This window comes from Setaria italica, chromosome VI (assembly GCF_000263155.2).
Source record: "Setaria italica strain Yugu1 chromosome VI, Setaria_italica_v2.0, whole genome shotgun sequence".
In the NCBI taxonomy this organism is placed as follows: domain Eukaryota; kingdom Viridiplantae; phylum Streptophyta; class Magnoliopsida; order Poales; family Poaceae; genus Setaria; species Setaria italica.
In genome coordinates this window covers 34,911,292-34,939,217 of record NC_028455.1, presented here as the reverse complement: position 1 = coordinate 34,939,217, position 27,926 = coordinate 34,911,292, and the positions used below count along the sequence as shown (strand labels likewise).

The window sequence follows — 27,926 nt, the reverse complement described above, 5'->3', positions numbered from 1 at the left end:
TTTGCATTTGAACTTATTGCATCGCACCATGAAGCTCCTTAGCATACTTAATCGTAGATAACAGCACTTTTCAGCATATGACGGCCATCGTGGCAGTCGTAGATGGCACATGTCTTGCAATAGCATGGTGCAGTCTCCAGCAGAGAAGCTGCAACCGGTGCCCCCCCTCGGCCTCTCCGATTATCTGAGAGAAGAATTGGGATCGTCTTGTAGCTATACTCCATCCTCGGGGGGTAGAGAGAGCATCCTGGCTCCCGCCCTAGTCCTTTTCAGACACGAAAGAGGAGTCAAGCAGGATTCGGGCATCCCGAAGAAGCAGACCGATTCCCATTTTTTCTTTTAGGGTCCCCCTGGGGGGGGGGGGGGGCGCCCCACCTGAATTCATTATGGGGTCTTTTGTAGATCAAACAGCATGTTACAGTTTGTTTCACAAAGAAACCAAAAGGGTTGGGGGGGGGGGGTGGTGGTTATGAAGGTTACAAAAGAGATTACATTGAACTGAAAACTAAACACCAAGCACCTGCTGTTGCTCTGTCTTCTAGTTTAAAACGCTCACTCCACAGTCGTGTCTCCTAGCGACACCGCACCCCTTTTTGCTGTGCCAACTGCGATTGCAGTCTGAATTCGGTATGGTTTTCTCAGGGAAGGACCTGATCGCGCTGGCGCAGACAGGGTCGGGGAAGACGGGCGCCTTCGCATTGCCCATCCTGCAGGAGCTGCTTGAGAACCGCGACGTCCAGCATTCTTTCTTTGCTTGCGTCCTGTCACCAACGAGGTTGGTTTGTTTTCTCAAATCCTTTGTTTGGGGGCAATGCGGTACTATCCAATTTGGAGTGTGCGTAGTTGCTGACCATGCGACTGTGCTGTGGCCCAGGGAGCTGGCGATTCAGATTGCAGAGCAGTTTGAGGCGCTCGGATCAGCTATTGGTTTGCGTTGCTCAGTGGTGAGTGTTTCCGCTGCAAGCGAATGTGTTCCTGTTTTTGGGGCTTTCGAGTGTCCAGCATCTGAATGTTGCAAACTGGGTATGCTGCACATTGATACAATGAGATGCTACATCTATATTACAACCTTCTTATATAATGAAGTATGCTTCTGACTTGTGTGATCCAACACATGTTCTATCCGTTGCAGTGAAACACAGTGAAACATTCCTTTCAGCAGACTTTCTAAATATCAAGTTCAACGCAATTTCTATTTGTTGCTATTTGGGCCAGTTTTGATACCAATTTATTATTCTTTGCCGACTGCTTTTTTTCTCTGTCTATAATCATAACTGCTTTCTTCTCAAGATTCTTGGAACATGTGACATGCTTGTGTTATTAGATTAGATGGATTCAGAATTTAGATGTCCCTTGGCGATTTGTTTCAAGTGAAGTGACATTTTATTCTTTCACCAGCTTGTTGGTGGAGTGGATCGGATGCAGCAAGTGTTATCCCTTGGGAAACGTCCTCATATTGTGGTGAGTGTTGTAGATTCCATGATTTTCTTTACCTTATTCCAAGCTAAAGTTGTTTGTCCCATTTACGTAGCAATTTTTTTACCCAAAGTATGTTTCCAATGTTTATGGCATTGAAATTTATTCATTATAAAATTACTTCTGTAAAGCCACCACAGTGGCATTGGCATCGTTATGAAATCCAATTTCTGCTACCACTGGTGGCTTGTTTGGTTGGAGGTAATTGGTGGGAGGGAAATGGAGTTTAGATGGAAGAAATTAAAATTCTATTGTTTTTTTGGTGGGCATGGGAGTTTTAATGGGATGAGGAATGAGAGTTTAGAGGGGCAACTCCCACCAATCACTTCCCAGGGGGAGGGGTGGGAATTTATTTTAAGTGAAAGATGAATGCATCTACACCGTTTGTCATGACTTAAGATATAATTTCCCACCTCTAAACCCTCACACTAAACAAGGGATATCTAGTCTCACTTAAACTCCCACTCTTAATTCCCTCCAAAAGACAAACAAGGGAATGGCACTAAAAATCATATTCCCAAGTGAATTCCCTCCGCCAACTCCCACCACTAATTCCCTGGGTTGATTTCTTGGAGCTTCTAGTATGTCGTATAGACCAGTAGCAACAAACATGCTAGCTTTGATTCTCTTTGATTCCTCCACACTTCCATGATATTGAAAATTCTATTAGTGAATATTCTGTCACGTCAATTTGATTTCACATAATGTTTGTCTTCATATGGACTAACCTTCTTTGTAATATTTCCTTCAAAACTTAGGTTGGAACTCCTGGCCGTCTTTTGGACCATTTGACAGATACAAAAGGTTTTAGCCTTAAGAAAATCAAGTATTTGGTATGTATTCTGTTTTCTTATTATTAGGCACATTGTATTCATTGTGTTAATGATTTACAGTAACGTTTACCGTAAGAAAACTGGCATGAACAAAAATCTCTTTTATCTACCTGAGTCCCGAGAAACTGTATCACCCACCTGCTTTTCTAACCATTAACTGAATGATACCTATTTAATTTTTTCACCACCTGAAATTGCTGTAGATATTTTAACTAAGCAGACAGTCCCAGGGTGCATGTGAATTTCTTGCTGGATACATTGAAAAATGTCAGAACATGTCGTGATTGTATATATGCATATTAATTTCATTTTAAGTTATTGGATTAAATTTTATTTTAGCATATACTCCATCCTTGATGATCTTAATTCATAGCTGGTTGCTGAATGCGGTTCTGTTACTTCTGAACCTTGCCTGTCAACTCAAATTGAATAGGTTTGAATTAAGATTTGTTTTAGAACATGACGGTCCTTATATTTTGGAGCATATCTCTTAATTTAGGATAACTGTTTGAATAGGTTTAAACTCAAATTTTTTTTGACCTTTGGTCTATCTTTTGTATTGCTAGGTATTGGATGAAGCTGATAAATTACTTAATGTGGAGTTCGAGAAAGCCCTCGATGACATTCTACAAGAGATCCCTAAAGACAGGAGAACTTTCCTTTTTTCAGCAACAATGACCAAAAAGGTTTGTGGATGGTGTTGTACTTGTTTATTTATGTGGTGAAACTACTTTAATTTATGGAGACTTTTTAATCAAACAACTGAAAGCAATTCTTGATACGGACATGTTCATTGCTTCTGTTGGTATTTTGGAAATCACAATCGTATGACACCACTTTAAAATGCCTGAGATGATAAAAGCGCGATGGTCTCATATTTATCCTGCCAAATGTCATTAAGCTTTCATTTTCTTTTATCTCGTGTAAATCTTTCTTTCCTAGCGAGATCTATTTGGTACAACTAGTTTGCATGATAATGAATTGATGTTATAAACAGTCCTGTATGTGTTTTGTCAACTAAATGAAGTTTCCTTTCCGATAACTTAGGTAAATAAACTGCAGCGGGCTTGTCTCAGGAATCCTGTTAAGGTGACATTCTACCTTTGCCTTTTGAAGCGTTTAATAAGCAAGAAGTTGATGACAACTTAGTCTACTCACTCTTTACTTATGATCACAACTTTTTTTCTTTGAAACAGGTTGAAGCGGCCTCAAAATATTCTACAGTGGATTCGCTTAAACAAGAGTTCTACTTTGTTCCTGCAGATTACAAGGTCAGTTTATTTGGCCCGCCTCACTATGTTGCTGCTGCTGCTGTCATTGCTGTATAAATTGACTTTCTTGAGTTCATGTGATCTAAATCTGTTGCCTCAACATTTTTGTGTTGTCATGGACAGTAAATAATATGTTTAATTATGTTGCATTTGTACATCTTTGTGATATTGGAAAGTAGTGTCTTATTTTGTTTCTTTCTTGAAAATGGCTGTATTATTTCTGGCATAACCTTCCTGTGTCGAATTTATTTTTGGAATCTGCGTGGCTAAACCTGTACTCTACTATTTGGATAAAGACAAACCTGTATCTCAACTTGCATTGTAGTGATTTGCAATTTGATCTGAATTCTTTGTCTAAAACCATTAGCTTTTGAATAGTTGCTTGGTTATTCATTCTATACCTAGTTATAGCAATTGCCCTTGTATGCCTAAATAAAACATATTATGCAAGAAGCTCTACAATTTGGGAATTAGTGCACGCACAACCAATTTTTCAACTCCATTACAGCCATGTGATTTTAAGCAGTGAGTGTGAGTAACCATCCAAGTGATTTGAACCAATTTGGCATTTGGATTCTTATTTGTTTAGTTGCATGTTTGTGATAGTTCTTTGGACTTGCCCAGTCCAGTTTATTTAATAAGCAGTTATGAAAAAATTATGGCCATGATTTAGTTAGCGCATTGCATGTTATTAACGTAATTCGACATGTGTTATGTGGAATTGTGCATTCAAATTAAACTCTATATTGTTCACCTGCTCTGCAGAGTATCTCTTTCCATCATTTGTCGCTGATCTGACTATTGTTATGTGAATTTTAGGATTGTTATCTTCTTCATGTTCTGAATGAGAGGCGAGAGAGCATGATCATGATCTTTGTGCGCACCTGTGAATCTACTAGGCTCCTTGCTCTCATGCTAAGGAATCTTGGTTTAAAAGCTATGTCTATCAGTGGCCAAATGAGTCAGGTTTGCTTTCTTTGACTTAAATGTCACATAGACAATTATGATTATTTCATTCAGTTGGCTAGTCCTCTGTGAGTTTAAGTGTGTTGTTTATTTCTTCCCTTACCCTCGAATAATTTTTTTTTCTTTATCAGGACAAGAGGTTGGGTGCTTTGAACAGGTTCAAAGCAAAAGATTGCAATATCCTTATTTGCACTGATGTGGCAAGTCGTGGTCTTGACATTCAAGGAGTCGATATGGTCATCAATTATGATATTCCAATGAATTCTAAGGTCTCATCTGTTTGTTTCAGTACTCACCTTGGCCATATTTCAACAGCTTATAATCTTTACATTTGGATCTGTTATGATCGTACAAATATTTTGCTGCATCACATATAGGATTATGTTCATCGGGTGGGTAGGACTGCCCGTGCAGGGAGATCAGGATATGCTGTATCTTTGGTAAATCAATATGAAGCCCAGTGGTTTGTGCAGATTGAGCAGCTCCTTGGTAATAGCAGTTTTCCTTCTTGCCCCCTCTTCACTTTTTGTTTAGCGATTTGCATGCATAACTGGAATCTGGAGATGATATCTTTCCAAAGACTGGCTCTCATCGACTAAGTTTTGCAGGCAAGAAAATTGACCAGTGTAAGGTGGACCCAGATGAAATCATGATACTTAAAGAGCCCATTTCCGATGCAAAGAGAATTGCTCTAACGGTATATCCTCCAACACCAATATCGATTCTCAGTGTGATTCTTGCTCCATTCTTGCTGGTAGCTAATGTGTGCAAAAGGATGGCTACCTGCCTCCTACACTTTGTGTTACAGTCACATCCCTTCACATAGGACAACTTGTTCACGGAACTGTAATTGTGCATCCTTGTAGAAAATGAAGGATTCAGGCGGCCACAAGAAGCGGAGAAAGCTGGGAGATGATGATGACGAGGAGGAAGACCGTGCTCATTCTAAAAGATCGAAATCCTTCAAGAGATCTAACAGACGATGAAAGCCCTGGAGTTTGGCCTGCTGAGTTAGAATCCGTGTGTACAGCTCCTCAAATATTAGTCCATTTTGTGTACGTCTGGTTCAGTGCCAACCCTGTGGATTCGCAGTGATGCACCTGCTATTTAGGTAGTGTTCGGGAAGTTCGGTCAGTTTTCCTTATGTCGACGCAATGACCTAAGTCACCCATTTTTGTTGTCATAGACCATGTTATTAAAGGAAACCACTAGTGTTCAAATCTGAGCCATTTCATCGCTTTGGTTTGGTTACTAGCCACACGGCTCTATGCTATATGATTTTGAAATAAAAATAGATAGAGATGAGTTGGATTGTGAAGGAGGCACGAGAGTCATGATAATCACCCAGCCTGAAGGCGTTGGCTGCTCTGCCGTCGATCATCAGCAAATACGTAAACTTTCTGGACTGGCTTAAAAGATGGTGGTGCACAAAGGCTTGGGATACCCCTTTCAGATGTTGTGTATAGAAGGATTTTGCAAAATAAGATAAAAAAGTTGAACATCTAGAGCTGATGGAGTTTCTACGGATGATGTCTTGCTGATTTGGCAAGATTGACACTACTTAAGGACATTGGTTGGGACTGGCCTAAGCACTTTATTTTTGGACGGCCTCTGTTTCACTACGTATACCCTTAAAATTTGGAAACCGAGGGAAACCGAGGGAGTAGTTTAGAATAAAATAAGAAAATAAAATGGTAAGCGTTGGTATGCAGTATGCACAAAGGCTTGGACTGGCTCAAAAAATGTTGGTGCACAAAGGCTTGGAATACCCCTTTCAGATGTTGTATATAGAAGGATTTTGCAAAAAAATGTTGAACATCTACATCAAATGACTGGATTGGTTAACAAGGTTACTCACACCAGAGGAAAACTTCAAGTTGGCACAGCGAATTGAGGAACAAAAAAGGAGGGCATAATCTACAGAAGGCCATTGGTAATATGATCTGCGGGTGCCAGCAAGACTACAAGATGACCTTTTCCTTCTTCTGAAGGATTGGAGGATCAACATCAATGCCCATGTTAGCAGCGGTGCCAGCGATGATCCTCATAGCAGACTCGATGCTCTTGCAGTTCAAGTCCGGCAACTTCTCCTGAGCTATCGTACGGACTTGATCTGCTGTTACTTTTCCAACCTTTTCTTGCTGTGGCTCTTTTGATCCTTTTTCGACGCCTAAGAATCAAGATTGAGAAAATGAGGTAAGGAACCATTTGCTTGCTTAAATGAAGACAGAGCATATGCATCAACATAAATGCTGGGAAAGATAGCTGGTTGTCAGTCAAAAGGTTCTTATGTTAGAAAGGGTATGCATTTTAGAGGCATATAATTTGTTCATTGTTGTAGTTTGTAGTTCATTGGTATACTTTAACATGCCAAAAGGAAAAGGAAAAACATTTTTTATATGTCCATGCAACTTATACATCTATGGTGGATATCCAAATTTACAAACTTGAAAATAAGTTCATGAGATAATTCACGAGATAAGGGAAATAGAGGTCTCGACTTGAAACAGTCACATTAAAAATATATGATCGTGTATACTGGAAAACGCTGCTCATCTGATTATATCTTGGTTTGTGGAGAATGGGAGGCTTATTGTTACCATCACCTACTACTGACTCATCGTGCAACAGCTGACTAACTCTGAACTTGATTCAGTTGCAAGTGCATTCAGTATTTTATCACCATGTCTGTGTGAAAAAGAACATGTAGACGGTATAAACTTAGTTCGAAAAAGTTGCATGCTGAATTATTAATCCAATATGCTGACCTTGAACAAACCATAAATACCATTTCATCAAACCCGTACCCAAAGACGCACAGAAAAAAAATACCAATCAAGCACAATCCTCTTCCTAAATGTCCAATTTCTTTAATAATTTGCGCAATTTGATGAATGTATAACTATGAACAGATTGATGCTAATGTACAGGGTGCGCACCTGCAGCTTTGAGGAGCAGGACTGAGGCCGGCGGTGTCTTCAAGATGAATGTAAAGCTCTTATCCTGCAAATGCAAAGCAAAGGCAAAGCATTAAGGAAACTATCCAACATTAACAATCGATGTTCAGACTTCAGACAACCACATAGTAGGATGGAAGGTATTCAGCTCACATCGAAGACGGTGATCTCGACGGGGATGATGTAACCAGCCTTCTCGGCCGTCTTGGCATTGTACTCCTTGCAGAACGCCATGATGTTCACACCCTTAGCACCAAGCGCCGGTCCAACGGGCGGCGCCGGCGTCGCCTTGCCGGCCTCCAGGGCCAGCTTTATCATGCCCACCACTGCATTCAGGAGAATCGAAGCACAACGGTTTAGGCGCAACAAAACATGGGTCCTCTCTGATGTTTCAGGAATGGCGCAGAAAACGAAGGGCACAGACCTTTCTTGGGCTTGCCTCCCGGCTTCGGCGGCGCCATGGCCCTGACGGCGAGGGTCCGCCGCGAGGGGGCGGCGCTGGACGCCGGCGCCAGTGGCCGGAGGAAGGAGGCCGGGGCGCCGAGGAACGGGGAGGACAGCTTCTTGGCCGGGGCCTGCGAAGGACGGCCTTGGAGAGATGGGTTCATGGCGCCGCCGCAGTGTTCTTCGCTATGCTCTCTGCCTCCTACCTAATCCGCTCTTAGCGGAGCTGGTTCTGCGTCCAGTCATTACGCCTAAAATTCTCGTTCGTTATCATTTTTTTTGAAAGTGTCCTGCCTAGTTTTAATCTAAAATTTGAATTTTAGATTAAAACTTATGTCGATTATTTGAGCACCAATATAGCATCAAATGAAAAAGTTTGAACTACAAAGTTGTACATCTCGTCGAGATCTACAATTTTCATATAAAGTTTATCTCCATCTGAGTTCATATGAATTAGTTATGATTTTTTGAAAGTATAATGTCGAGGGATGGGAGATTCCGTCGATTGAAACGGCGGTAAGGTCGCTACAGTGCCCCTTCCGCCATTTTATTTGGCTATAGCCGTTTCAAACGGCGGTATAGGTCTAGATTTCCAATTTTTTTTGGCCATATATTTTTGCAAAATGCTAAATATAAAAAATAAAAAAATAAAAAAAGTTCCCTAGCATAGGTGGGGGTGGAGACGAACCAAACCCTAACGTAGCCTAGCCCATGGGCTATTTCAGTGGTGGAAAGAGAGATAGATTTTTAGCCCAACCCATTTGACAGATGCGTACGCTGCGGCCAGCCCATGGGTCCTATTGATCGATTATCCAAAGTCGCAGCACCCTCCATCGAGTATGAGCTGATTGGGATGACTGACTGTCATGACAATGCATCGTGCAATCAGACTTTCATAGAACCAGGAAGCTATTAGCACCCTAGCTAGGATACAGTCAAGGAAACCTTACTTGTCCGTTTAACCAGCGGTGATCTTGATGCTAAAATATTTCTTTTCTTTCCCTCGGGCACATTTTCAAGCATGGTGTTTTAAATAACTATAGTGCGCACGAGCTAAATTTTTTAAAAATTATTTGTATTATAAAGTTATTTAAAAATACATTCCCTAGCTAATAATCAAAATTATTTATCTATGACTCTCTGTTTTTTTAATATTCTAACATAATACTCCAATTTTGATTGACTTTAATTAATAATACTCTATAAACTTTTTCATTCAAATTCATGCTTTTTTCACTTTACAACGCACCTCCATACACGTTAGAATCAATAATTTTCAACACTTCCTCCAATACATAAATAAACGGTCTACATGGTGATACACATCAGGCATATATACCTTTACTTAGCAATTCTATATCAATAACGACGTACATAGGTAATTTAAAATCATATATTTGTTTACTTTTGCACATTTATGTACAATGAACATGCGGACAATCGGATTAATATTTATATGCTTACTTTATGTTATTTTTAATAACGACCTACATGAATATTTAAAATACAAATTTAGAAAGATATTTTAAATTATTTTTTCTGATGATATGTATGGATAATTTAGATGAAGATTATGGGTTACTTCAAAATTTATAACGAGGAGGTGGGTAGTTTAGATATCGGCTTAGGGTTTAATTTAGAATATTTTCATAATGATAGCTAGTGGTGGTAACATTTTTTTAAAAAATATAATAGATCAATGGTTGTGGTTATTAGAGTCTACATGATTGATACTACATGTTTTTTAGTGAGAATTTCCTAGCTCGTCTTGTGAAAATTAACGTGGAGTATCCAATTGAAATACATAGCTAATAATCAAAATTGTTACCTTGAATTTTCTCTTATTTGGACTATGAGGCACTTCTTCTGAAAAACCTTCATAAGCTCTACAATCATGTAAACCTGCCATGGGTTCAAATTGTTTGGGACAATTGTTATCCTAATGATAAACTCCCAAACTCAGCCAAGAAAGGCTCTTTTTGATGGAGAGACATCCTCAAAATCCTAAACATGTACAAAGGTATGGCCATCTCAAATCCATGCAATGGCAGATCAGTGTACCTATGGTATGATTTATGGGAAGGTTTGGTTCCTAGTATCAGATTTCCATAATTGTTCTCCTTTGCTAAGGATAAAAACACTACCTTGGAAGCTTATGAGCAATTTCAGCTACTGCAAAATAATCTGGAAGCATTCCAACAGCATGAGGATCATGACTCCTGGACGTATATTTGGGGAACAGGCATCTTCAGCTCAAGCAAAGCTTACAAATTCATGAAGGGACACTCTAATATTCATCAGGTCTACAAATGGCTATGGGATAGCTGCTGTCAAACAAAACATAAAGTATTCTTTTGGCTTCTGTTGAAGGATCGACTCAACACAATAGGTATCCTGCAAAGAAAAAATATGGAGCTGCAAAGTTATAGCTGTGTCCTATGCCAGGATAACATCTTGGAGAAAGTTCTACATCTCTTTCTATGGTGCCCCTTTGCCAAATCATGCTGGGATCAAATTGGCCTATATATCTTGGACAGTCTCTCGGGGTATGATAACCTGCAGTCTCTTAAAGACCAGATTGGGCAGCCTTTCTTCATGGAACTAATAGTCCCCATGACATGGAGCATCTGGACATCAAGGAATAACCTCATCTTCGATAATCAAACACCCTCAGTGCAAGGATGTCAAAGCATCTTCAAGAAACAATTTGCACTTGTCATACATAGGGCAAAGAAGAAATACCATCCTAGGGCAAAGAAGAAATACCATCCTAGCATAGACATCTGGCTTTCTCATTTGTAATTTTCCTTTTTTTTTTCTTCTCCCTTTTTCTGCTTTGTACATACTCTTTTATTTTAATATATAACAAGTCCCTCCTGTTACATAAAAAAATATACTGTTACATAAAAAAAAATACTGTTATTATTCATCTATAAGCAGTCCCTATGCCTTGAGATTACAAGCAACAGCGCAATCAACGCCATCGATCATGTCAACTCTGCACAGCACAGCTCGATCTGAAACAAAGCCGAGTGTCTCCATCATTGTCCACGCCACTCGTCATCTTTTGGTTTGCAAGAAACAATCCTGCTGCTTCTGCTTGGGGGGTTCGTTTCGTTGCAGTGATCGTGGCCTGATCGCATGCATCATTGTTGCCGAGCGCAACCGGGGGTCCCTTTCGATCATCCGTTGTCGATCAGAAAATGAAATCCGGTGCCCGTCCTGTCTGCTCTGTTGGCTACTCAGAATCCACATGCCGTAATACAGCAATACGGTGCCCGTCCTGTCTGCTCTGTTGGCTACGCTCTGTCGGCAGAAACAAGAGGCCATAAAGAAACATAGAGGTTCGAAAACACGATGAAGCCTAGTTCATCTCTACTCTTTTTTTCACAACTTTTTTTACCAAAAATAAATCAACTTTTTTCGAGTGGCCGATTAGACAGGCCAACGGAGCCTCAAGGGTCAAGAAGTAAAGGAAAGGAAGGCTTGCGCTAACCTCTTTTCCACTGCTGTGGCACACTGGCGCGTCTGGATGCCTTTTTTTTAAGAGTAAAATGCATGGATGGCCATTATATTTGTTGGCGTGTTTCAATTTGGCTATCGTACTTAGAAAAGTGTAAATCATAACCATTAAGGTTGGTCGATGCGGTTATTGGCTATCTAGGAATACGTATTTGAATGACGTGAAAAGTGTAAATCATGGCTATTAAGGTTGGTCGACTCTGTCGATACGGTCATTGGCTCTCTAGGAATACGTATTCGGATGACGTGGACTTATGCTCCAGCTTGGACAAATCATATATACCTTTTCATTTGTAATTTTTCCTTTTACCTCCTCCTCTCTTAATAATTCTCTTAATTCCATCTATGAACGTCTGTCCGTTGGCTCACATATGCATTACGTTGCCCATGTTTCCTTATTATGCGGATAAGATCGTGACTATCGTTGGCGGCGGCGGCGGCGAGCGGCATTGCAGGGGGTCTTAGTTCCTACCCAAGTCTTTTCTGGGAAAGCCCATTCCTGCCATAGCCACCTTACTCTCAATGCTCACGCGAATCGGTCAAGGTCTAGTAATCCTAAGCCCCCGTTTTCCTTTGGCGGGCAAGAACACGTCCAGTTGACCTTGCATTTCCCGTTAACGCCTTGTCACCGGCCCATAGGAATCTCTTCCTTATCTTGTTAATTTCCTCTATTACCTCTTTTTGCAGCTTTAATGCTGTCAGCAGGTATACCGGCTAGGAGGTTAGCATTGATTTTGTGAGTGAGACTCGTCCTGCTTGTGTGAGGTTGCGGCCGTGCCAAGTAGAGAGCTTGCCTGCTGCCTTATCCACAATTGGTTGGAAATCAACTTTTTGTAGTCGTCTGGTTGAGAGTGTTAGACCCAGGTAACGCATTGGGAAGCCCACTCGTTTGATCGATCTATGCCACTACAGCTAATTGGTGCCACACTTGTTTTTTCTAAGTTGGTTTGAAGTTCGGTGTCTTGTCCAAACATGTGTAGTAGTTGTGCCGTGTTCAGTATGTCCGTTTTGCTCGGCTTGATGAAGATGGCTACATCATCTGCATACAGTGGCGTTCTGAATCTAGCCGCATGGCCCCCAAGTTTGCTGAGCAATTTTATTTCGATGGCTTTCGAAAGGAGGCGGGGTAGCGAATCGATTGCTAAGATGAATAGTAGAGGGGACAAGGGATCCCCTGCCTCAGGCCGCGTCTGTGGCTTATGGGGTCGAGCGTTATGTCATTTAGGAGGACCCTAGATATGGAAGTGATCAGGATGGACGCGATCCAATCTCACCATCTTGGTGGGAAGCCTCTTTTCTGCATAAGAGTCCGGAGATAATCCCATTTGACCGAGTCGAACGCTTTGGAGATATCTAACTTCATTAGTAAAGGTGGTGTTTTGTCGGGTGATGTTGTGGACGTACATGATAAAGTTGTCATGTATAGTATGACCTTTTTATGAAAGTACTTTGACATGGGGAGACAAGCATTGGCATATGGGGAGCATCTCTTATCGCCAGGAGCTAAAAGACTAGAAGAGCTAGCAAATGGAGTCCTCCTACACCAAAGACAGCCTCCCCGATGGAAAACGGCCCGGCAGCGGATTGGTGCGGCAGTCAGCTCGTCTCGTCGCACCGCGCGGCGCTTTGACAAATCAGACGATCCGTCCACAGAGAAATCCCGGCGCGCATTGAAGCGCCTCCGATTTTCGCCATGGCGACAGGATCGCAGGAGTAGAGGTCTCCTCTAGGAAAGCAGCCGGGAGAGACAGAGAGCCTCCAAAGTCCAGAGGCTGGCATCATCATCCACCCAATTCGGTGGCCGCTTCCGTACCCTGTCGGTTTCGGAGCACTTCCTCCCCCTGCCCTCTGCCCGTGCGGCTCCGAACAGATTCGGCGGCAGCCTTGTGCTCTACCCCTGGGATCACCTCGCCGGAATACTCTCGTGCCGGCACCTGGGATCCGGTGCCCCGGCCATGCAGAGGACACGACACGACACAACACGGGAGTCTGGGCATCGCGCGTCATCGACCTCACCACTGTGTACCGCAGGCCCAAACGCCTGCAACGGTCGGGCACGGCGCCGTGTGGCCGAGCCTTCACCTCGTTTTCATGGGAAACTGACCTTTTTTGCGCTGATTTCGACGGCACCCACTAACGCGGCGCACGGCACGGCACCCACCTTGTATAAATGCAGCAGGCCTCGTTCACCTCCGGCCACACCACCACCGCGAGCCGCACCGCAGTCCCCACCAGGCCACCACCACAAGGCAGAAGAAACACACGCGCACAGAGCAAGCCGAGAGGATCAGAGGAATCGCCATGGGCGACATCACGGACGCCGCCACACCCGCCGCCGACGCCCCGGCCCCGCCGCCGGCGCTGACCAAGGAGAACAACCTCTTCATGCGGATCGCCGTCAACCCGGACGGCACGGTGACGCGGCCCGAGGTCCCGCTCGTCCCGGCCTCCGAGTCCGCAGCAGCCGCCGTCTCCCGGGACGTGCCGCTCGACGCCTCGCTCGGCACGTACCTCCGCCTGTACCTGCCCAACCCCGTCCCGCCGCCGACCTCCCCCGCCACCAGCAACAACAACAAGCTCCCCGTCGTGCTCTTCTTCCACGGCGGCGGCTTCGTCCTCTTCTCCCCGGCCACCGTCTTCTACCACGCCCACTGCGAGGCCATGGCCGCCGCGGTGCCCTGCGTCGTCGCGTCCCTCGAGTACCGCCTGGCCCCGGAGCGCCGCCTTCCCGCCGCCTACGAAGACGCCGACGCCGCCCTCGCCTGGCTCCGCGGCGCCGTCGCGGGCACGGACCCCTGGCTCGCCGCGCACGGCGACCTCTCCCGCTGCTACGTCATGGGCAGCAGCTCGGGGGGCAACATGGCGTTCTTCGCGGGGCTCCGGGCCGCCAAGGGCGGCGCCGACCCGTCGTCGTCCCCTGCCGCCACCGCCGCCGTGCGGGGGCTCCTGCTGCACCAGCCGTACCTCGGCGGCGTCGAGCGGACACCCTCCGAGGCCGGCTCCGAGGACGACGCCATGCTGCCGCTGGAGGCCAACGACAAGCTCTGGAGCCTCGCGCTGCCCGTGGGCGCGGACCGGGACCACGAGTTCTGCAACCCGGCCAAGGCCATGCCGCCGGAGGCCCTCACCGGCCTGCCGCGCTGCCTGGTCACTGGCAACCGCGACGACCCGCTGATCGATAGGCAGCGGGAATTCGCGCGGTGGCTGCAGGACAGCGGCGGCGTGGAGGTCGTCGTCAGGGCGGACCACCCGGGGTCCCACGCCTCCGAGCTCTTCGTGCCGGAGAGGGCCGAGGAGCTGTTCGCCGCCATGCGCGAGTTCCTGTCCGCCGACGGCGGCGCGCGTTGACCTGGTGGCGCTCCTGTTCCGTTGAAGTGGATCGGTGTGTAGTGTGTACGCATGTGTGACCGTGGGCGATAAAGGCAATAGTTACTGTTTTTTATGCGTCGTGCTGGAGAAATTATGTCATTAATACTGTCATTATCTGTAAACAGAGACCAACATGCTTTTGGATGTTGACCTTCTGGTTCAGGCTGTGCAAGCTCTCAAACCTTGGTCCAAAATAGTACAACTTCGGCTATATTTTTTCTTGCAAAAATAGTTATAAAACATAGCAAAAATAGTTTGTAGGAAATGAATACCGTACTCCCTCCGTTTCTATTCATAAGACGTGGTATAACATGGCAATATGTCTACTTTGACCATTCATTAGGACCTGTCTACGCCAGTATTCTTGGCCCACCCAGCACTTAATTTTTGAGCCACACATCCATCAGATCAACGGCCCGTGCTCCTAGAAGTCAAATGTTCTTCTTTCCTCGAAGAGGAGCGCGCGCCGCAGAATGGTCTGCTCGGTGCGTCTCAATCTATGCTCCGTCCGTCTCCGATGCTGGCGAGCAGTCCCGGCAACCTCGTGGTGCAGCCCGAGTCCCGACAACCTCGTGGTGCAGCCCGCGCCTCAACTGCTTCGTTTTTGCAACTCCGGGAGTGCCTCCACCATGCCCTTGCCCCTGCCTCGTCCTCCTTCCCCGTCTCCGGCGGCTCCCCGCCGTCGGATCCGCCGCTGCCGACCACCGCCGCACTAACCTAGCGATCCGTGACACCACCGCCCCAGCACCGCCCAACCAGTTGTCCTCCACCGCCCGAGCCGGCGGCGCCACCGCCGCCTCGCCTTGGCGCGCCCACGCCCGCCATCACCGTTAGGCCAGCCTGCTGCCAGTGAGCTTCCTTCTAAGGCTGTCACCTTATAGGAGAAAATCCCCCACCCCAAAACCCGGAATACTAAGTATAGCTCATCGAAGAGTTGCCGGATTTGAGAAAGACACCTGCAGCACAATGAAATTCGAGTGCTTGCTTGAGTGTTGTTTAGTTATTCCCTTGTAAAATATATTATCTTAATACAAGTTGCCACGTTCATCGAGAGAATTTAGAAATTCCCACGTTAATAAAAAAAGAGAAGAATTTACACCGTTCAATTTTATGAATATCTAACGGTCTAAACAAATCAAAAGATTCCATGTCAAATACGACTAGCAAATATCGCGTTCGAGAGGGAATCTAGGATTGCTAGGTACAAGTGTTCTAAATAAGGAAAAATATGAGAAACAATCTACATTAATCTATATGGGGAGAGACTTATACAAGGCAGCGTACTTTTCATTGGATTAAATAAATGCAAAATAAAGAAACATATTTCTCATACAACGTGCAACAGAAAATAAAGAAACAGATTGCTCATACACCATGCAACCTTGGACACATGGGTGACGGAGCAGGACTTCTATTTCGCTTTGATCAATCTCAATATACTGGACCTATGGAAAAAAGGGATAAAAATATGTTTTCTGTGGCTGTTCTTGCCGAAAAACCAAGTTATCTCATTGGACAAGGGGAAGCTAACAATAGAAAACGAAGCTCCGCATGTCAAAACCGAATCGAACCACAGCGACGAAACTTAAAAAATTCCCGCTATTAGCGACTCCACCATCCTCCGGTGGCAAGATCAACTTCTGGTCATTTCTTACTACCGTCCATGCTAAAGTTAAAAGTTGCTTCACAATCCAATTCAGTCCTACCTATTTTTGTTTAAAATCATATAATATTACTATCTGATCTCAGCTCAATTTTTAAATTTACTAGGCTATTAGAGGCCCTTTTACCACCCTATGCTCCTTGGTGTGAAGGTTTTTTTTTTTTTTTGAGAACGTTGGTGCCAAGGCTCTTGATCAGGCTGGTAACGATGAGCTAGGCAACGACGAAGAAAGCCAACCTGAGCTCGCGCTCTGCCTCCAGCGGCTGCAGCAGTCAAATACCCTTGCTAATGTTGGACAACAGCTGCGCGCTTGCTCTGCTTTAGATGAGAAGGAAGAGAGGGATCGATAGAAGAAGCACATGGGGAGATGATGCATTCGACACAATGGTGAGCAAGGCAAGTGAGCACGGATTGGCGTGCATCAAAGCGGTGGGCCAAAGATGCAGCAGGTAGCGAGCAGGGCAAGAGAGCGAGGCCAAATCAAACTTTTAGAAATTTTCTTTTTAAAAATCACTTGTCTTTTGTTGGCTCAAGCAGCGAACCAAAGTGATTTTTTTAATTCCAACCCCTTTTAAAGTTTTTTACAGTGTATGAGGACAAACAAACTATATATGAGTATTAACAAAAACAATGAAGAAATCTTCCACATGAGAAGTTACCTAACTATGTTTTGTAGACATGTCTTTTAATTTCTTTAATTATTATTACGAGAGTGTTAATACAAGCCACCATGTTCATTGGAAGGCTTAGAAATCAGCACTTTAATAAAAAACAAAATAATCTACACCTTTATAAATAGGATTAATAGCATGAACTATCAGTTAGCCCACGAGATCACTTCGGGTCAGAACAAAGCCAAAACAAAAGGGAAAGGGAAATAGGCGAAGCACCCTCGACGAAGTGAAAGAATAGAGAAAATTATTCAACAAGATCGACCTCTCAACACCACATCACCTATGCAAAAAGTAAAGATGCAACGCCATAGTAGTCAAAAGGCATCTTGGCCAACTCGCCAACGAATGCATCTACAATCTTCAGTAAAAGATTGAAGAGACAAGTCAAATAGCTAGCCCAATTGGAACAATTTGACTAAGTAGGCCTATGAACTTATCAACAATAGACTATTTAAACTTCTAAATCACCCATATCTTCTTCTTAAAACCTAAGAATATATAATATCTCACCATAACTACGGGTCTGCTTGGTTGCTATACTAAGATTAACAATGTTTGTCACAATTTCCTGCCAAACTTAACTAAAGTTAATTAGTTCATCAATTATTTGTCACACTTTTGACTTGCATAGGAGAATCTTGCAACACTTTCTTAGTCACTGATATGTACAACCGAGCTGGTAGAAGAGGAATAATGTTGCCATAATTTGTGACTACAACCAAACAGCTGCTAACTAGATCAATATCGACTAAGCTTAGGTATGGCAAAGTGTGGCAAGGTTTGTTTCAAACAAACAGGTCCTCCAACAGGCATCACAAGACAACAAACATATTACTTTGAATAAATATAAAAAATATGTTTTTAAATAAGGTATCCATTTTATTATAAATTCATGCCTCACGCCATAGAAATGGTTTTTTAAAAAGATTATGTCTTGGTACTTGCAATTTGGATGAGATAATGGCAATGGAACCACAATGGCAATATTTTGGTCGTTGGTACAGCCCGGATGACGGCGACCTGGAGAGCGACGCCGCTACAGACAGGCAGCGAGACAGGGAGGACCAAAATACACGAGGAGCAGGCCACGTCGTATCCGCGATCTCCAGCTCGTTATCCCCAGGGCTCCTCCGATCTTCATCTTTGGCTCCATGCGTAGCCACCAGACAAGAGTGGCGATGGCTTGTTTAATCTCTTGATGCCATGCGCGCATCATCACGTCGTTGTCCTGGTCCAGCACAATTTGGCTGTCTGTCACCCTGGCTGCTGGAGTGATCAGATCAGCTGGAAACAAGAAGCTGAAAGATCCTCCAAGAATTCCAGCAATCATCAAGTGCTTGTTTTGTTTAGTGATTGTTAATCCTAATCCCTTTGCGTCGTGAGAATCGTAGATTCCTGAATCTCAGCCTCGATAGCATTATAGCAATGCTATTTGTTCAGTTGTAGAATAATAATACGCTGCTGGCTCCTGCCCTGACTGAACCCTGACCTGAATTCCGTTCCAACAATGCCAAGAAAGAAGAAACAAAAATAAAATAAAATAAAAAGGAAACCGTAACGGGCTTTGGACGGGAAATGGGAATTCTCGACGGGCCGTCGTGGGAAATGCAACGACGATGATAATGGGGCCAGATGAATATGATGAAGTCCAGCCTGCCTGCTGTCTTCTGTATGTCGTAGACGGGCCGTAGTGGGCCGGCAGCACAGGGCGCAGCAGTACCGTTTGCCACGGATTGCAAGATGTGGTGTTGTTTCGGGGCATTGCCGAATTGGGGTTTGGATGGTCAAGCGAAGGCAGCGTAAGAGACTAAAATTATCTGATACAGTGTTACTGCTAGCCTGAAAGCCTGAAACTGAACGAAAGAACAGAACAGGACCGGAATACAAGATAGAGATAGAGATCGATAGGCACAGCACAGTGTGACGGGGACACTGTCAGGCAGCCTGCAGGCAGGTGGAGATGGTAATCTCCATTCTCCACACGCCGCGCGCGTTCCGTGCACGGCCCGCCTGTGCCTGGTATGGTACGCACGCCGCCGTCTCTTCGTCCCGTTTCCCTCCTCGGCGGCGGCAGCGACTGTTCCCTGCCGAAGCCGGGGCCAATCCCCCGCCTCGTATTTAGAGTCCGAGCCGGCCGCTGCCACAGCATGCCATGGCATCGGCACGCGGCTGCTCGCTGACGCCGCGGCCGGCCGCCGCTGGACCGGGAGGATGCCATTGGGCGGCGCAGGCAGAGCTCACGCAGGTGGGTATGGGAGCGATGGTGCTCTGTGCCCTGGGCCTGCACCAGCACAGGAGCACCAGGCATTGGTCTCGGCCTCGCCCAATGGGTCGACTCGGCCTTCCCTTTCGGGCTGGAGGGAGGGATCGGACGATCAGGTCAGGTCATGTCAGGTCAGGGTCAGGTCAACCAGGTCGTACACCGCGCAGGGCTCGAGGCGGCCGCCCATAGGACGCGCCATTATTGGGGCCCGGACTTTTCTGCGCCCCGCCTTAATTCGCTTTAACGCCTTCCCATATGCTCGATCGCTCGCTCGTGGTCGTGCCCACGCCCTCGCGCGCGTCTCCACCGCCCATCGCATTCGCATCGCATGCACGCTCACTCCCCATGCCCGTGTCCACGTATAGCCGGCTGCCCGAATCTACCGCTCTACCTCTGTTTCAAATTGTACGGAATATGTCGTTATAATTTTTTCTTCATATCTACATGTATAATGAAAAATATATATGTAGAAACTAAAACGATATATAATTTGGGACGGAGGGAGTATAGATAATTAAGATCGAGGAGTCGTGTACGACACATCGTCTGATTACGACAGCAACCGGAACATGGGAAGTAGTAGGTATTGCAAAGATGCCCAAACGCGCATACACGTACGTACGAGCTCCAGCGCTGCACGAACTAGTTTGCATTGAGAGGGTCCATGTGGTCATACACCTATGTGGACCGTGCGATATGCATGCATGGAGTAGATGGTACACCCAGTAAAGAGCCATTCACCCAACTTTTGAAATACCTCAAAATTTTTAGGTCTGTTTATAAGCCAGCTGAAAAGTTGAAACGGCTGATTTGTTGCGAGAGAAAAATACTGTTTGGTGGTTGATAAGCCAGCTGAATAAGCTGAAGCGAACATATCTTTTTTGAACCGAGGTTCCAACTTGCATGGAACCGATCTCTAGCGTTTCTTATACTGTCTTTGTGGTATATATAAAAATAATGTTGGGTTTGCAACGTTAGTGTTCCTTCCGTGAACTTTGGCATATGCCACAGCTTCACGACGATGCATCTCTCAAAGCACGCTCCACCATCATCACTGCCATTGCTTGGAACATATGGAAGACCAGGGTGGGGATCGAGGAGGAGGTAAAGTAGGGCATTATCGTTTGTGGTGAATGGAGGATGGCAATAAGGAGGGGAAAATTGGGATGAAATTGACAGCAATAGCAAGCACACAATAATATACAATAAGCTGTCCCCATGCATGCTAACAACGGTACATGCAGACCCGAATTCTTTCTTCATTTGCTGAAGACTGCAGGGAGAGACCACACACATCTGTCCTCCCCAGAAGCAACCAAATGCTCTCCAATGGATCGACCTATTCGCGCTGGGTGCTGCTCTAAAGCAAGACAGGAAGGGGCATTAAACCCCGGCACATGCCTGATCAGATCAGAGCGCCATGTTTAACCCTGCGGGCATGCAGGTCAGCAGCAGGTCCGGCCTATCTAGCACTCGATCCACACGCAAGAAGAACGCAGCAGCTAGCCGATGGCCGCGGCAGCATGCATGTTAGCGCGGGCAGGCCTTGGCCGTACGCCAAACCAGCAGCATACGTACTCCTATATGCTCGCATTATCTCTCTCATCAGATCAGAGTTTCAGACTGCATCAGACCAGACAAGTAATGGTATGTAACTAGCTTCTATATATCTGATTGACTGATTCAGACGATCAGCTGCAGCCTGCCCCCAGCCTACTACCTTGCACACACGCAAGCCAAGCCCCACGTCCTGCAGACTGTGTTGATCAGTTTATTTGTTGCTTCCTACAGCTTGTAAATTATCCATGTAGCTAGCTAGGTTTTCACTAGTCAACTAATGCAGCTTTTCACTTGTAGTTCTAGCAAAGGCAAATATTACAGTGCGAATGATCCTGTTGAAATGTGTATGAATTATTGGTATGTAGGGATCGAGTTGCAGATTATTGCAGTAACCTGTCAAAACAAACATGGTAGCTCGGTTTGGAATTCATGGAGAGCTTGACCTGCCTGCCTGCAATTTCACCTTCTTTTGTTTCTACCCTCTGAAATTTGTACTGTGCACAGTTTGCTTACGCTTTGCACTGTGGGCAACGTTTATATTGTCTTATGTGTGCGTGTAAGGACACTGCCCTGCTGGGGGCCTCCTCCAACTGGGATCGGAGCTGGAGTTGTACGAGTTCTCTGACGTGTGGAAATGAATGTTCATAGGACATGCATGGCTCCCACCCAAGACAATAAAGCTCCCTGCAGTGCATATGTAAGTACTCTGTGTAACTGCATGTTCGTGCGTTTAATTTCAGCCTGCGTGCGGCACATATATCACTTGCAGAGAAACAACCTTCCATCCAGCGTAATAGGTCTCAGTTGTTTTTAGACCCGGGACTAAAGGAGCTTTAGTCCCGGGTCAAACGGCCACCACGGACAGCCACCGACAACGGGAGCTTTAGTCCCGGTTGGTAATATCAACCAGGACTAAAGAGCCTCCTTTAATCCCGGTTGTAACGGCTAGTGGGGACGAGGGAATCTGGTGGGGGCATTTAGTCTCGGTTGAAAACACCAACCGGGACTAAAGGCCATCCATTTAGTTCTAGTTGGAATTACCAACCGAGACTAAATCTATAGTAATTCCAACCGGGACTAAATGGATGACTTTTAATCCCGGTTGGTGTTACCAACCGGGACTAAACGCCTCGCCTGTAAAATTCAGCTTCTTCCTTCCCAAGCCCGAGCCACTCAAACTGAGAGCATCAGGCTCCTTCTCCATGGCGAGCAAGCAAGCTTAGAGAGGTGCTGCTCAATTTTTTTCCTCATTTTTGTAGGGATTTCACTCATCTAAAGTGTTGTAAAGATTAGCTACTTCATCCTCCCTTCATTTATTGTTATCATGCTTTAGAGATAGAGAAAAATGAGTTTTTTAGAATGAGGGAGAATGGAGAGGATTTTTTATTTATACATGTTTTTGAGCTAGAATTTGATGGGTAGTTTGCTTGTTATATATGATTCGTATTAGATAATATCTTGATCAATATTAGGTATAGGAAAAAATAGGGAAAATGTGTTTTTAATATTTAGTCATTGCAATAAAATTGAGATAAATAAATTGTAGGTGTAAGAAATATAATTTGGTCATTACTAAAAAAAATTTAGATAGTTTGCATGTTAAATTAGAGTGACATGAAAATTACACCGGTCAACTTAATGCTAAAAGTGTGGAACAGGACAACAAAGATACACTAAAGACTACAGACGCTCTATAGTGGACTTCACGGAGTCAAGAATCCAAAAATAATGGTAGAACATAAGACTTCGCGTCCACAAACTCGGGTTCAATATCATAAAAGAATCTTGAAATAGTTTTCCAAATAGCAACATTCTCATAATAGAAGTATGGTAGCCTAATAGCATGTTCAGGCATAGATCTGTTCACTGACGTTGACCCATCGACTTTTCGTTGGTTTTGGCTTGCCAAAATAGGCCATGTTCAGTGAACGGATCTTTTGCCTGGACAGGCTATAGTGTGCCACCATACTTCTATTATGAAAATTTGGCACTTGCTCCAAAAGATATTTGGACAATTATTTCAAGATTCCTTTATGATATTCAGCCTGAGTATGTGGACTCAAAGATCTTCTATTGTACCATTATTTTCTGGTACTGGAGGAGCGGAGGTCACTCTCCATAGACTTCGGAGAAGATTGAGTCATGTGCAGAGACGGCTTGGAGGGCGAACATTCTACTATGTTGTACCATTATTTTAGGATTATTGACTACGTGAAGTCCACTATGGAGCATCTATAATTTTTAATGTATATATATTTATTGTCTTATTCTAGAATTCTAGCATTTTTCTTTTTGTTGACCTAGTGAATGATATGAAGGTTGATTGGTGTAATTTTCATGTGAATTCTTTTTATCTTTATGAAGGTTGATTGGTGTAAATTATCAATATTGATCAAGTTCTTTATCTAATACGAAGACCTATGTCCACTTTTCATGTAATACGATGCAGATGGACCTGCAATGGATGTATAACGTGGACAGACGGACCAAGGAGTTTGTTGATGGTTTGCATTATTTTCTCGAAGTGGCCAAAGTCAACAAGCCAGAGAAGAAATTCATATGTTGTCCATACTTCCAATACAGTAACAAGAAGGAATACTCTTCCTGGGGGACTCTTCACAGCCACTTGTTTAGATACGGTTTCATGCCTAACTATTTAGTTTGGACCAAGCACGCGAAAGAGGGGTTATAATGGAAGATGGAGAAAAAGAGGAGGATGATAACAACATTCCGGACTGGGCTGCAGGCCAAGCTTTTGCAGATACTACAATGGGCAAAACTGATGAAAAAGAGTTTGCAGAAGATGACTCTATTGATGATCTTGGTCAGGTGCTACGGGATGCATAGAAAGACTGTGAAACTGAGAAGAAATCAGAAAAGTTGCAGCGCATGATAGATGATCGCAAAAAATTATTGTACCTAGATTGCAAGCAGGGGCATAAAAAACTGGTATCACACTGGAAATGCTCACTAGTGGAAAATCCACCTTTAGTCCCGGTTGGATAGGGCCAAAGATCCCGAAAATCCAATCGGGACTAAATTTTCAAGACAAAAGGGGGTCCTTTAATCCTAGAACTAAAAAGTTAAAAAAATAAAAAAATTGCTCGCTCCACGGGCCTGCTCCGCGCTGGGCCCATGCTAGCCGGCCGCCCGCTCGTGCCCCCCGCGCGCTGCTCGGTTCAGAAGAGGAGATAAGATAAGGGAGGGGAGAGGAGGAGATAAGGTGGAAAGAGAGAGAGTGGGGGGCCTTTAGTCCTGATTGGAGTTAGTCCCGGTTGGTAATTTCAACTGGGACTTAGGGGGGGGCCTTTAGCCTCGGTTGGTATTTTCAACCTGGATATAAAGCCCCCTCGTCCCACTGGCTGTTACAACCGGGACTAAGGGAGCTCTTTAGTCTCAGTTGATATTACCAATCGGGACTAAAGAGCCCCGCATCGGTGGCCATCAGTGGTGGATTTTTGACCCGGGACTAAAGTGCCTTTAGTCCCGGGTCCAAAGTCAACCGAGATAAAAGCTCATGTATGGAAGGTCAGTTCTCTACTAGTGGCTGCAATGGAAGGTAAAAATGGTGTGTTCGATAAGACATTTCACGGGATATTGAAAATTGTAAAGAACATGCTTTCCAAGAATAATAAATTGTCATCCACCATATATATGAAGGCAATGCTAGTGCAACTGGGTCATCAATTTTTGTTTAGACACCCTTTGATTTTAAGTCGCACGTACACCATTGATCTAGAGTATTCATTCACACCCTAATTTGATAGAAAGGTTTTGTGATCCATGTTTTGAAGCATGAAATATTAATTCATGTAAAAGTATTTCGATCTATTTTCTTTTTCATGTACTAAGAGGTTCATCGCACGAGAAAAATAACTATCCGCTTTGTTTCCCAATACAATATTAGTTCGTCCACATGTATGATGATTGTTACATTATTGCTTCTGAAAGATACAAAATGAAAAGTTTGATTTTTTTGAAGGGAAAGACAAATACAAGATTTGCATGCTTCAACTGTTGAACATCTGATTTATTTGTTTTTTTTCCATTTCTTCTTTTCCATTGATGTTTGGTTTCCTTGCATTGTGCTTTGTAAGAAGCACTTTGGCATCGGTATTCTGAATCGACCATGTGAACATAAGCTTGGAGTAGAGGATCGTTGAGTAACTATGGTTAGTGGCAATGGTTTGGGTTCCAAGAAGATTCTATGATACTAGGGTTAAGAAAGGGTGGCCGTTGGAGGTGATAGGGCTAGAGAGGGGATGATGGTGGGCAAGAAACCATTGGCTGTGGGTAGTAGAGGACAGGGGGATACATAGATGGTGTTGACACCAGTTTTTTACCAGAGTCATCCGCTGTGGATAAGGTTCTGACAACTGATGAAGGAGAGAAAAGGGCCGCTGATGAAGCCGCGTTGACCAAGACTTACCGTTGTTGACCACGATTCCGAGAACCGATGGAAGACCAGGCGGGCTCAGTCCGAAGCAGAATCGACTCCACTAATAAATAAGGGACAGCGTGAAGATTTATCTTTAATAGTTTTTAGGAATAGCTGTAATAGTCATGTCGTAATAAATTAGGATTTTAGCTTGCTCCAGGGTATAAATATAAATCCATGAGCCTTGTATAATAATAATAATAATAATAATAATAATAATAATAATAATAATAATAATCAGTCAATCAATCAATCAATATGACCTTCCAGCACCACGCTGTCAAAACCCTAGGAGTAGGAGTAGGATTCGAAGAGTTCCTTCTAGCGCGCAAGGCTGCATCGACTTCGATCTCGGGCGAGCTTGTAAGTATCGTCACCCGGTCATTACGACCTCTATCAGAACTTTCTGAGTTAAGTCTCATATTCTGATATTGTTGTGTGGCTAGTTATCGAGTTATCTTAGATTGCAAGTAGAACTTTCTAGACTTTGACCAATATTCTGCTTGTTTTCGACGTTGCTCAAGTTATCGAATGGCTTAGATCTAGTTAGGTTGTCTTTATCGGTTCCCTTGCTTTGTTTAAACGTTCACAGTTATCGGATCGTATCGGCTGATAGACTCTGCATGCTTTCACTACTCTATATATGCTAGGTCCGATAGATCTTTACTCCTGCCCCTCGTATTGCTAACCGTCAGGCCTCTGATATCAGCGTGCTACCATTGAGATCGGATGCTTCGGTCGGGTCTTGTCCGTATCTCACGGAAGCATGATGATGTCATTGAGCCGATAGGGGTGCATGCGAGGCCTTGCTGCCGCGAGTCTGTCTGTTCAGATTAATGGGTCGAAGTTGATGCCCTCTCACCGTGTTACCTTGTCTAAGTTTAACTACACGGTCAAGATATTGATTAGACTTTGTTACTTTGTAAGCAGTAGGCAAGAGGTCTTTGGTAATTGTGCTCTAGTCTTTTACGTTTTCAGGTCAAGGTTAATGCTCTCATTCGTGTTGCCTTGTCTAAGTTCAATACACTTATCAAGACATTAATTAAGATCTGTTAATGTATCTGTCTTGCGTATAGTCAGCATCGGATGGTCCTTATTGCTACGTTCTAATCTTTTAAGTTAGTAGATTGATGCCAATGCCCTCTCATTCGTATTATCTTGTATGGGTTCAATACACTTATCAAGACATTGGCTAGATCTGTTAGCTTATCTGATAAGCGCGTGGTTAATCAGAGCTCCTTTTTATGGCTGTTGTGTTACAATGATTTATCTTAGCCCGTCGGCTGACATAGCCAATGGCATTAATATTTCATTTATTTACACCACATCTTACATTAAATATTTATCTGTTGTGGTGTTTATTTCAAGAACGCCTACCCATGAGTCCGAGAGGCTTCGCCGCCGATCGGCTCAGAAATTTAATGTTTATCTTGTCAATTTTTAGGTCAAATTGACTGGCACGCCTGGCACCACTCGCGAGCCGATTTTGTGCTTGCACTAGAGTTAAGCAGATCTCCCAAGTCCTCCGTGTTGTTCAATGCAAAAGCTTGAAATCCAGATTTTACGTCAACACACTCTTGGCATGCCCGGTGGGACCAACAATCAACAAACATCATTAGTGCTCATCGTTGCCTCAACTTCAACCAGATGACCGGCGAACTTGGTGATAATCAAGGTGATCCCAAGGCCCCCAAGGAGTTCACTCCCATTGAGATTACCAACTTGGTGATAATTAAGGTGATCCCAAGGCCCCCAAGGAGTTCACTCCCATTGAGATTACCCTGGAACAAGCTCAATGAAGAACAAAGGAAAGAAGTTGAGACTGCTGGGGATCAATATGTGGCAGCATGCCTGCAATCATTCAATCTGAATCCCAATAAGGCTCACAAGAAGCATCCTCTACCAGTACTAATGCCACCCCCTAGAGATGAGAATGTAGCTATTGAAGAAGATGACAGTAAGTAATATCTACGTATCAAGAAAAAACAAAATGACCTATGTTACATTTTTTTGGAACGGAGTGAGCAGAACGTAACTAATCATTGGGGTACCCGGGTTGCTGCAGTATATCACTGTTGTAAAAGACCACGAGTGGAATTCTCAGCCTCTGAATCTACCCCGCAAGCGCAACTACTTTTGTCTGTTTGCGGAGGAGACATTGCTGCCCGTACCACTGTTGCATTCCACTGTTTGGGGGAAAAAACCCAAGTACTAGTATGAAACTCGCAGCCAAAAAGCAAGCAACAGTTTTTGTTCGGCGGCACGCAGTGGAAGAATCTACCCTGTGCGCCCTTGTTGGTTAGCGCTAGCTGCATCATGCTCATGCATCTCTCTCCCAGAATTCACTCACTTTGGGGGCGCCATTGAGAGATGGATTAAAAAACAATCGGAGCAGCGTACACATGCATTGTAAAAAAGAGATTAGGGAAGACCATCAGTAACCGAGGTACTACACCACGCGGTGCGATCTGTGTTTGATCTCAGGGAGCA

The 27,926-nt window shown here is 44.3% G+C and overlaps 3 protein-coding genes across 3 annotated transcripts in view; 2 read left to right on the top strand and 1 right to left on the bottom strand.

Annotated features, from left to right (window-relative positions):
- The window catches only part of LOC101779794 (DEAD-box ATP-dependent RNA helicase 10), a 10,623-nt gene extending 4,826 nt beyond the window's left edge, over positions 1–5,797 (top strand). The window contains exons 4-15 of the mRNA XM_004974848.2: positions 643–775; positions 875–944; positions 1,399–1,461; positions 2,235–2,309; positions 2,876–2,995; positions 3,357–3,398; positions 3,506–3,580; positions 4,400–4,546; positions 4,678–4,815; positions 4,924–5,035; positions 5,155–5,243; positions 5,413–5,797. Coding sequence (XP_004974905.1) covers positions 643–775; positions 875–944; positions 1,399–1,461; positions 2,235–2,309; positions 2,876–2,995; positions 3,357–3,398; positions 3,506–3,580; positions 4,400–4,546; positions 4,678–4,815; positions 4,924–5,035; positions 5,155–5,243; positions 5,413–5,532 — 1,184 coding nt within the window. The 3' untranslated portion in view covers positions 5,533–5,797. The remainder of the gene's footprint in view (positions 1–642; positions 776–874; positions 945–1,398; positions 1,462–2,234; positions 2,310–2,875; positions 2,996–3,356; positions 3,399–3,505; positions 3,581–4,399; positions 4,547–4,677; positions 4,816–4,923; positions 5,036–5,154; positions 5,244–5,412) is intronic.
- A 492-nt stretch (positions 5,798–6,289) lies between these two features.
- On the bottom strand, positions 6,290–8,164 carry LOC101782204 (50S ribosomal protein L11). The gene is made up of 4 exons (XM_004974076.4): positions 7,928–8,164; positions 7,657–7,829; positions 7,486–7,549; positions 6,290–6,716 (listed from the first exon to the last, which is right to left on the bottom strand). The coding sequence occupies exons 1-4, from the start codon at positions 8,109–8,111 to the stop codon at positions 6,508–6,510; spliced, it is 630 nt and encodes a 209-aa protein (XP_004974133.1). The 5' UTR covers positions 8,112–8,164; the 3' UTR covers positions 6,290–6,507.
- Positions 8,165–13,653: 5,489 nt separating this feature from the next.
- LOC101781803 (probable carboxylesterase 8) lies at positions 13,654–15,019 on the top strand. Its single transcript, XM_004974075.4, has one exon. The coding sequence runs from the start codon at positions 13,771–13,773 to the stop codon at positions 14,815–14,817; it is 1,047 nt and encodes a 348-aa protein (XP_004974132.1). The 5' UTR covers positions 13,654–13,770; the 3' UTR covers positions 14,818–15,019.
- Positions 15,020–27,926: the final 12,907 nt, after the last annotated feature.